Source organism: Apis florea, unplaced genomic scaffold (genome assembly GCF_048593485.1).
Source record: "Apis florea isolate Af1SG1 unplaced genomic scaffold, ASM4859348v1 contig_3733_pilon, whole genome shotgun sequence".
Lineage (NCBI taxonomy): Eukaryota > Metazoa > Arthropoda > Insecta > Hymenoptera > Apidae > Apis > Apis florea.
The window spans coordinates 190,047-201,856 of NW_028256825.1; the positions used below are offsets into that span (position 1 = coordinate 190,047).

The window sequence follows — 11,810 nt, forward strand, 5'->3', positions numbered from 1 at the left end:
ATTGATATAATGATTGTTTATATTTTACTTTTTCCCGCTTTTCATCATCGCCTAAATGATTTTATTAAAATAATATTACTCCATTTACGTGAACACTTCAAACAATTCATCCTCGAATTTCACTTAACGAGTGAATGTGCTGTCCAAATCCAATTATTTGAATTATTCAGATAAATTGAGCTGTGTCATATATTACATTTCTTTTCTGATAATTGCGTAATTTAACCTGAATTTTGTAGCGTTGCAACATGTTCAGTTGATCAATATATGCAGAGATTATTATTAGAGTAATAGCTCCAATTACTCTAATTCTTGTTTTCATGCATATAGGAAATGCTATTGAAAATTAATCAACTATGCATTTGGGTGCGTTCAATGAAAACTATTAAATTTACATTACATTTAACATAGAAGGGCGTTATTATACATTGATGATTAGTTTATGAGAAAGTTGTTTATAAAGTTGATCAGATTGAAACTTGCTTTAAAAATTTGATTAAACTTAGTGGAACTCTTATTGAAATTAGAAAGAGTTTAAATCACTATAATTCGATTCCCAATCAATAAATGAAAGAACGATCAGAACCATTAATACTTTCACTCCAGATATCTTGATCATCGATTTAAACACTTTTATTCAAGAAAAGACAAGATTCTTTTTTCTTAATCGAAGAATTTTATCAATAATGCATTAAAATTTACATGTGACACTTTGAGATACTATCATTATTGCAAACCATATATACGTTCAATTAGTCGCTAACGGATAATTCGTAGAGGAATGGTTAAAAACGTGGTAGTGTTCCACTGGTAACCGGTTTTATTTTAATGAAATCGAGTCGTGAACGAAGCTGCTAATAGAGTTTACACCGGCACGCAAGTAGCAAGTAACGAGGACTTAGTATGCGAGTCGAGGACAATGAAAAGCGTTTAAATTAAACGGGACGTGTAAATTCCAAGTGAATACGATGAAAAGCCATGTCTGGAATACGAAAATTTAGATCATGGAATTTAAAGAAGACCTCTGATCGATGATCTGTCATGCACAAAAGATCGAGTTTAATGATGAATGACTTGGATAATGAAACGAGGATTTCTATACTATTCGATATTCGAATTCTATTTCTGTTATAGTTGTATTTATATTTGCATGAATATATTCATAGTTTATTCATTAAAATATAATTAAGGGATAAAAATTATTGAAAGGATGATTAATACAAGTTTTAATTTTTAATTACAGTTCATTGACAATCAATGAATATTGATATTTAAGTTTCGTTTCGAGTAAGAAAATGTTGAAATAACGAAATCTTAAATTTGTCTTATTTCATTTTCTACTTTTTCCTTTAAATCATATAATACATTAAATATTCTTTGTTAAGTTTCGTTATTTAAAATCGTATACACTCTCACATTTTATATAATAAAATATATCTTTACACGAATTCTACTTTTGAATAAAATATTAATAGATTCAATAAAGACGAGTGTAAAGTAAATTTTTAAATTTTTTAGCGTTTCCTAAGCGCAACACGGATGTACAGAAAACGGAATACATAAAAAAGCTATTTGCATACAAATATGCAGTACGTAGTTTGAATCATTTTTAAATATAAATCCGATATATCTTGTTTCCTCTTTTTTTTTTCTTCTTTTTTACGGAATTCTTTAAATCGTTCAATTTCACAGATTTTTCACGGTAAACAGAATATTCGTGTTTTCATTTACAAACCGAGGTACAACAACTCCCTCTCTGTTTACCTTTCCTCGAGCTTAAAATTGAATTAAATCGCGTATGAGCAACAAAGAACAAAAATTAAAATACACTTGCGATAGTCTGGCAAAGATGTGTCGGAATTCGTTCTCATTCGAAAAATCAACATTACCGAGCAATTTGTTTCGTTTACTGAAAAACCAACCGGCTGGTACGTCCATCCTGTTCAATCTCCGAGTAAAATATAATTTTAATGAAAATTACAGTTTTCGTTTTAATACGTTTCACTGTTAAAGCACACGTGAAATGTTTGAAATTAAAAAGAGGGACGGATTCTTGTTACGATTGTCGAAATACAATATTCTGAAGAGAATGGAATGAAAGTTCCGTATATAAATAATAATTATGAACACAAAATAGGGAGAGTAATAATTCCATATTGGACGATTAATCCTCTGATGAAATAATAAATTCGTATAGTTACAGATCTCTCTTGTTTCCATTGAAAATTGCACGATAAGTTCGTGGAAGAGAGCCCTTGACGATATAAGCCAGCCGGATTAAATGCTTGGGATAAGCTTATGTTCTCTGAACGTCTTCATTCCTTTATTATTTCGAAAGTCTGACCAATGGACAGCCAATGTATGGGGAGAAATAGTTTAATTAAAAAGAAAAATGTTTTTGAATTTAAACGTAACGTATCTGTAGAAGATAGAATAATATCTATCATTTTTGTAGTTTTGTATAATCGATTAACAAACTCTTACAATTAGATTCATAATAGATGGATTCTTCTTCTTTTAATAGTCATATCTTTTTAATATTATGAAACATGAACAACTTTATGAAGGAAACTTTATAAGTTATTCAAACTCGAGTATTTTAAATTTTTCCTTCATTATCGACGATGAAAGATAAAGATTTCAAGCCCATATCTATTTTTTATCACCACAGCATAGAAATCATGATGAATCCAACTACCTATGATATCATAATCAATGCAACGAACACAAAGAAAATAGCTACGAATTATTCTCAGTCAGTTTATGAAAGCTACGCCATTTTTACGAAATAAAAATATATATATCTTCGAATGCCAAAAACGGGCACTTAAAAGTATCCAATTGAAAAATAAAAATTTTTTTATCTTCCAATGAAATTTCCTTACGATACAATTTAATTGCCACTCTGCTCGTTTCATCGGCGATTTAAACTCGCGACAGGTTGGAATGAAATTTTTCGAGCGTGCGGGACGGATCCGTGATGGAAAAGCCTTTATTGCATTACATGAAACAATTTTCCAACGTATCGGGGACGCGCTCGCATAAATAGCGAAATTGTCCGGATTACAGGCGGGCGCGATCGCGTTTGATTAAAATCCCGGACGGCCCGGACACACTCCGCTGTGCTTTTTTCGATTGTAGGTCCAATTTCGAGCCGAACACATTGTTTTTCGTTCTCGTTATTACCGTAGCCGCTTCCTTGCGCGGGCACACAGCGCGACGATGGCCGTGCAAACGTGTTCCCACACCGATGTGAATAAACTTTTCGAAGGTGTGGGATTATATAGGACGTGGATGGGTAAATAGAAAGAATTTCCCGATGGAAATATTCGTGCGAGCAGCGATGTCTTCGATATGAACGTGAATAAACAACGAAGGAAAATCAATAAGATGTGTAAGGCGAAGATTAACCTCTTAGCATGTATGCGTTTTATGAATAATTATTATTACTGTGTTATTTCAATCGTCAAATGTTTAATAGATTTGATATAAAACATCTTACAGAAAACTTTCAGTTACTTTCATGAAAAATTGCGAATTTTAAATTTAAATTATAATCCAATTCAATATCTACTATGGGATTGCTTTCGTGAAACGTGCTCAAAATAATAATTGCATTTACACATTTGCTTTCAAAATTGATTTTTTTCTTCTTTTTGATATATATTGGTAAATTAAATACGTTTAATATTTTGGAAAATGGATAATAAAATTATTGACTACTATTATAATAATCATAGTAATAATTTGGTCATTGTGATATTTTTGTAGAACTATCAGTAAGTATCGCTCGATTGAGTATCAACGATGAAAAATCAAATTTTTATCGAAAGAAAGGAACACATCCTCTCGATTTGATTAATGGATGTATTATGAGACAAATATGTGCAACGGAGAAACTTATCTGCAGCACACCGCGGATAAAGTGAAAAAGAGAGCAATGAGGCACGTTATATCGATGTTTTTTCTCGCGTGCAGCCACTATATCCGTGCGCATATTTACATAATGTATTTACACAATACTGCTCGTGATATATACATATATATATATATACATCGTATCGCAATACATTATTTCGCCGTCACTTTGGAAAAACTTAAGACTGACGGCTGTGAAATATTTAAGGTATTAAACGAGTGTAGCATGAATAACGAATGGCGTAAATAACGTTCCGTTAAGCGTGTAATTTCACATTGTATTACGGAGATATAAGCGATGTGTAAAGTAGTAATAATCATCATTGAAGACAGTTAGCTTAATATCAAATTCTACAATATTACGATATAATAAGTATAATATAAAATTCGTTTTATTTAAAATTGACTTTCTTTTTTTCGTATAAAAACATTAATTTATTATTCCTCTATTATTAAAAAAAGTGATAAAGACAATTTGTTCTTTGATTTTAACAATATTCGCTTACACGCAAAGTACAGTCAATTAACAAATCGCAATCTTTTTAAATCGTCGATTCACAAGAATAGAGTACAACATGTCTATCCTTAAACTGAAAACAACAACGATAATCTGAAAGAATCCAGAATCGTTCTGAAATCGATTCTTCTTCAACCTTTATGTCCTTTGTTGTATCCATATTTCTTCCCAGAATGATGATCACCCTTCTTTCCATAAGAATCATGATGACTGTAATGTTCATCGTGTCCATGTTTCCCATGGTGGCCTTTGTGCTCCTCGTCAAGGTGTCCCTTGTCATGATGACCCTTTTTACCACGATGATCCTCGTGATACCCAGAATGATGATGACCACCCTTCTTATGCTGCCCTTCCTTCTTCTCGTGATGCCCATGGAAGTCACCGTGCTTCTTATGATGACCCCCTTTGTGGTAATCATCGTAGAACTTATGCTCCTTGTGATACTCGTCCTTGTGGAACTTGTTGTGATACCCTTTGGTCTTGTGTCCCTTCTTATGCCCTTTCTTCTCCCCAAACTTGCCAGCCTTGTGCCCTTTCTCACCTTCGTGGTGTTCCCCGTACTTCTCGTGCTCATCGTGGTGCCCCTTCTTGTGGCCACCGTGCTCCTCGTGATGACCAGAATGATGATGCTTGTCATGCTCACCCTTCTCGATCTTGTCGTGATGGTGATGGCTCTTGTACCCCTTCTCACCCTCCTCCCCGTGTTCCTCGTGGTGATCAGAGCGATGGCTCTGCCCCCCTCCGGACTCGTGACGATGACCTTGATGCCCAGAGGCAGCTGGCACGAGATCAGTCTTCGACTCGATGTTCGAGGGCATCGAGGTGACAGACCCATCCTCGGCCTGGACGTCTCGACGATCCCGAATACTCACCAATTCTCGAGCAACGCATGTTTGCAATACGATCGCTTGCAACAATAATAGAATTACGGGCGCGAAACGCAGCATCTCGATCATCAGCTTCGACTGATGATCGCGTAGCTACCGATCACACTTAAATATCCACGGTTCGATCGTTCCTTCGAGGGGCTTCCGAGCGTTTCCTTCGATTCCGCTTTCATCCGCGCGACCGCAACGCTTCCGCCGCGTGGGGCGTACCTTTCACACTTTCTCGAGCCTCGAGTAATGAAATGATCCAGCGTTTTTCGAGGGGAAAAAACATGGGATGGTTGGATTAGTCTGATTAGAAGTGATGTAATCAAACATCACGGAAATCGATCGGGAAAAGGATCGAAGGATAAAGGTAGGAATACGAGGAATGTAATTTAAATGCAAAAGCTAGGGAACGGTGGAGGAAGAAGGAAATGGCGTTAAATGTCGTGTGTAATTCGAAGAATTGGGAGCATTAAGTCGGTGGATGGATTTATTCGTTGAGAAGGAATATGATCGATCTGTTTTCTATAGAATCGTGCATGCTTTGCGAGCATTCTTACTTAAATTTTTGTGTAAAATCTTTTCGTTGTACATAGTGAAGTGAAAGTAAGGTTTATAGAAAATAAAAATTTGTCAGAATTTTCAATTCTGGAAGAAATTGTGATATCACGTTATTTTAATAGAAAAATTTATAAGAGACTTATTAAATTTGTAAAATCCTGTATAATTTATTTATTTATTTGTTAAATGGACATAATACTCTATCCTATAAGAATTTTTGGATAATGAATATATCTATTGAACTGTTAAATCACATAAAATCTTCTAATATCGTTGTCAATTCGAATCATGCGAATTCATGAAAATTATAAATCCAATTTATGGAATTTCACAGACGTTGGAGACGCGATTTATATATGATATATCGTCGATCGTTCTGCCAACTGTTCGTCCATTTATTCCATTTCCATTTATTATAAAATTTTGCTGACGATTTTATTGGTACGACCTTGTAAAATTTCATCGAGACGTCACTGAATCTTTAAGATGCTCGATTCGAGCAAGTACGTACTATTTCAGGGTTGATATATATCTGAAAGTCGAAGGAATCTTGCGAATTCGACACGATCGATCGACAAAGTTGTTGTTGGTAGAAAGGGATGAGATTTTGCCGGTGTTATTCGGTTCCAGAATTTCTAGGTTACGAAGTTGCCGGAAGTTGGGGGAGTTGGTCGTCGCCAAGTTAAGAAAACTCCACACTGCTGTATAATTTTGTAATGTGTACTTATCCTCCGTATAATGTATTCGTTTTCCAATTGTTTTCGAAGGTGTATGCAAATCGAGTAATATAAAGTAAAAAAAAAAGGCAATACTTAACACTTTTCGAGCGAAATCGCTGAATTATTCCATTTTTCAATTTATTCCTTAATTTTTTAACCATGAAATTCAATTTTATAATAAAATATTAAATATCCTTTGAAACAATTTCATCAAATATATCAATAATAGAAATGCTTTGCATGTCCCTATCAATTATTCGAAAAGGAAAAATGTTTGAAATATTCAGGAATATATAAATATACAAATAGATTCAATCAAAAATCATTCAATTTTTAAACGTAATAAAACTTCGACATATCGACATCGCGTGTAGACGAATAACATATTAAAATTCGTTTAAAATTCGCTTCAATTTAATCGACAATGAAGCAGCAATTAACGAATAATTCCTCGCTTCAACGAATCGATTTGAATCGATTGCTATTTGTTACCTCGTCCACGGTTTGTTAAGATCCTCCCCTCGCGAATATATTCCTGTTCAGGAATAATCAGTCAACGGTTCGTTTTTCCTCTCGACGCCCGATACAAGAGTCGAGTTTCTTTTCTCAGCTACTTATTCGAGAATGGGGCGCATCGTTCTCGGCTTCTCCAATCTCCATTGCAAATCAGCCTCGCCGAATTTGCAGTTTGAAACGGTGATCGATAGATTCGGCCTCTTTACGACCTTATTTGGCAGCCTGTTCGGCTAGAGATTGGCTCCTCCGGCGTTGGCGCTGCATAATCAAGATAAAGATTGGTTACTGCCCAGGCTCCATCGTCGGGCTCCTTTAGAGATCGGGAGAAAACCGGATACCGGAAGCTCTGCCAACTTCGATTTGGACTCGGCATCGTCGTAACGGAGATTAGATTAGGTGGCATTCCCTTTGGACCTTCCCAGATGGAGAGATTGCTTTGTAAGCAGATCCAAGGGCGGCGGTGGTGGATCGCCACTGAAGAGTATCCACCCCTCCCCTTCGTTTGGAAAAGAACAGGCCGCTGACTATTAAATTAAGGCTTCGAGTGACGCAGCTAACTCGAAAACATTTCAACCCGCCTCTTATTCCGCTTCTCTCTTTCTCACGCTGCTCAGATTTTTCATTTTTCTCGTAAGTTTTTTCCTCTTCTTCGTTAAGGGAGGCGAAATAAGAATTGATTTTAAAATTATTCACGTTAAAAAATATTTTTACATACGATGGTTTTAATATAATAAAAGGCGAATTGTAAAAAAAAGAAAGCGTAAAATGGTATAAATAATGATGCTTGTTTTGACGACAACTTATATTAAAATGACGATTATTATAGAATTATTGAAATAATTTTAGATTCGTATAAAAATTATTCCAAATTGTGCATCTAATTAGAGGGAAAATTCGCTTTGATGAATTTTACCTGACCTTAATCCTTTTTCAAGGGAAACAACTTTGACAAAAAAAAAAAAAAAAAAAAACAAAACGGAAATAATAGTTCGAGATGACATTGCTTTTAACTTTTTTTCCTATAGATTTACTTAATTGCACCGAGTTGAAGCTGTTCCCCGGTAAGATGAGAGCGCCACCCTGTCGCAATCAGTTGATGGCTCAACGTAACCACCATTCTTTCTTTTCATTCCTCTCACTGAAATTACTTTGCATTCAAGTCGAATCGGTCACGATATCTTCTTTCTCTCTTTTCCCCTCGGCTACCACAATGCAGCCATTCTTCGATACTATTTCATTCGAGCAATCGACCAATCGAACTATAGGCCACGAACAATGGCGTTGTCCATTGGACAGCTAATGAAATTGTTTTCTAATTTGCGCTCTCTCTATGGGTACAGCTCTCTCTCTCTCTCTCTCTCTCTCTCTCTTTGTTTTACAGATCGAGAAGAAGGGTAACTAACATTGACATTCGACAATTCGAGTCCCGAGGTGCACGATGCGATTCGGATTAAGTGTACTTGAACACGGATTGCGTGCCAGTTTGAAAACGAGCTGAACCAGAGGGTGGCTTGTTTATTGGGCACGGGAGAAGGATGCTTGAATTTCACGCGTGATAGGAATTTTCGTGGAATAGCGCAATGCCCAAAGTTGTGTCTTTTTCGAAGTTGTGAATTTTAATGAAGGGTGAAATGAGAGAGAGCTTAAATGGTACTTTTGGGATTTATTGGCAGACCGTGATCTACGAATAATTGGAAAAGCTCTGATGAATGTTTTAGAAAATTTCTGATATTCCGATTGACAAACTTGATTAGATTAAAATAGAGATTTATCTTATTTCTTAAATATCACAATGCTTATTATTCGAATAGTTCTCAAATCACAAATTCACATTTTCTATATTGAAATATTTAAATTATAATCCGATTAATATTCAAACTTATAGCCTCAACATGATCTTACAAATAAAAATTATAAATTATATTGCAGGCTTTTCGAACAAAATTTATTTATTCTTTTCCAATAATTACTCTCATTATCATCTGAAAAGGTGAATTCCGTCGATTAAAATCAAATTCTATTATAAAAACACATATACAAAGATCGTTTCCTCTCTCTGAAATTGATTTCCCCGTGCTTAATCCAGCTCGGTGCTCGTTTCATATTCATCGAAATCCCCGGTTGAAAAATTAACAGACGAACGTGAACGGGTTAAAGGTGAAAAGTTGAACGAATTTCGTGCGATCGTCCTCGCGAGCAAGTGCTTCGAATTAGCCGAATCCACGACGAGAATCATTCTTTGTCACGCGCGTGCACCATTTAACAATAATTATCTCGCGCAATTAACGAGTCGGCTGTCCCGAAAGTTTCCTCGTTATAAATAATTGCAAATCCACGGCCATCGCGAATAATTCTCCCCCGCCGCCCACGCATCAAACGTCGCTCGCCTCCCTTCAGCCGGATCGTCGCGTGACCGGTCGTAATTTTTAACAAACGGGTCTCGTTGCTTCTTCGTGGGGAGGAAACAGACAACGCTAATGGCGTGCCACCGACTTGTACCTCGTGTTTTCTATACACCGTTCGCATAAAATTCGCGATTTTAACTTTGTTGTAAACTCGAAGGGAACGAGTCAAGTCGTCGATAATTTGTTTCTGGAAGGGAAGAGTTGTTCACTCGTAAGATAATTTTTTTTTTTAATAATTGAAATTGTTATTTAATTATTAATATTTCGAATAAAATAATTTATTTGTGGCGAAATCTCATATTTATTGATATTTCTATAGAGAAATAATTCTTTATTGCTTGGTTTCAATGTGTCATTTTTGTATATAAGTTTTTATTTAGATGATGAAAAATATTCTTCCATTTCAATAGCAGAGAAATGAAAAAGAATTTATGGAAGATTTTGTTTGATTTTCATTTCGAAAATTTGTTTTGCACTTCAATTATTCTCATCTATCAACGTTGAATATTAACGTAAAATATTTTCTTGGTTGAATACTTTTCTGGTTGTTCATTTTCCTGCAACTATCCATCATTTAATAACACGATACACATCTTGAACAAATTGTCTGGCTCATAATCGAGGTCGGATACGGCAACGTTATTGTAACGAGCAACCGACGAACAACAGTGACCGATGACCAATTGCAATTTAGATCGACTCGTCAATGCAGTACAAGCGTAATATCATTAAATTTCGTAATAACAGTTTCGCCACCTTTGCACGCCATCAAAATTACACACAGCGTTCGTTACGTAACGATTAAGGGGGCGCGCGGGTAACCGTTCAATGCACTTCTAATAATAATTGATATCGGTATATTGCGAAGCAACAATTAGAAGCAATTCGATAAATACGAAAGGAAGTAAGAATTTTGCAAGATGATGAATTAAAATATACGAATAACAACATTGGCATAACATGATTACAAAGTTTATTCAAAGTCATTGAAATTGTTGAAATGTTTTAACGAGATATATATAAATAAAAAAATGAAATTGCTCATTATTACTGTAAACAATTTTCAATCATATTTTTTATCAAGTTTTAATTGATTCTTATATATAATGAATGATAGCTTGCGTGTTATAAGAGAATATATATAAATTGGTGTTTTAACAATGTATCTCAAATCTTCGTTCGTTTAATTGAATAAAAGTAAACCGATAGTTTTTAAATAATGCTACGAATAAACGAATATGTATTTGTTACGGAATGTTTAATAACAATATTGTACGATTGTAGTATGAAATACGAAATATTAATTTATATAGGTAAAACAATGAATATTGCTGTCATGGAACGCTTTTGAAACGAAGTTGAAAACTGTTCCATTTTTGATTTGATTGTACTCGTAATCGTTCGGATTTAATTGATTAATCTTTAATTGATGACACATGGATTGCACATGCATTGCCTTTTTCGTTCGTACTTTGTTCGTCCAATTTGTATAATTTTTTCGCTTTCACGATTCATCAAGTTGAACAATTTTAGCCCGTAATTGCTGTTAAAATATCATGCCTTGAATTTCAAGCTTCAATTTTTCCTTTAATTTGCCCTGTTATGACCGTAAATTTTCCGTTCGTGAAAATTACACGTATACACGTGTTAATATATTCGAAACAGGGTCGATTTTAGAAATTAAAATAAACAAAAATCGATATACGAAAATATCGATTGAGACTTATCCATTAAAATTATTGAAGCTAATGTTAGTTGAAGCGAGACAGAGAGAAGCGATGATGTGATAGAAATGGAATTGTTTTACTATATTTCTATCTTTCTTCATCTAAAATAAACTGCAATTGCTTGTAAATAAATAATCCTCGAATCAATATTTTTGTATATCGAATTTTGCGTTTATTTCAACTTCTAAAATCGAAAATATTTCACAAATATATTTTATAAAATATAATTTGATACGTGTGTATTATACTTATATTTTCTTGTGTTTCTTATCATTTTTATCATGTATCCAAAAAATTAAGTATAAAAAGAAATTGCCAATTTTTATTGCAATCTTTAAGAAGATATAATTTCTAAAATTTCATTTATTTTACGAGAACATTTCCCGTTCTTAAATAAGTTTGAGAATTTTAATTTTACCAAACTTTTAAATTATAAAACATTGCGTATCATTCAAGTTGTTGATGTATAAAAATATAATTCATTAACACTCTTTTAATTTTTCAAATTAGATATTTTTATCGTATTTTCCATTGAAGGTCAAATAACTGGATTTAACCAACCATTTGGCAAAGGA

At 34.3% G+C, this 11,810-nt stretch overlaps 1 protein-coding gene across 1 annotated transcript; it reads right to left on the reverse strand.

Moving 5' to 3' along the window:
- Positions 1-4,566: 4,566 nt before the first annotated feature.
- LOC105736843 (uncharacterized) lies at positions 4,567-5,382 on the reverse strand. Its single transcript, XM_012493320.3, has one exon. It carries the CDS (start codon positions 5,380-5,382, stop codon positions 4,567-4,569), a length of 816 nt encoding a protein of 271 aa, XP_012348774.2.
- Between the last annotated feature and the right edge of the window lie 6,428 nt (positions 5,383-11,810).

What these genes read in the sequence shown, in the direction of transcription:
- LOC105736843 (XM_012493320.3), bottom strand. Translation starts at nt 5,382, where the DNA reads ATGCTGCGTTTCGCGCCCGTAATTCTATTATTGTTGCAAGCGATCGTA.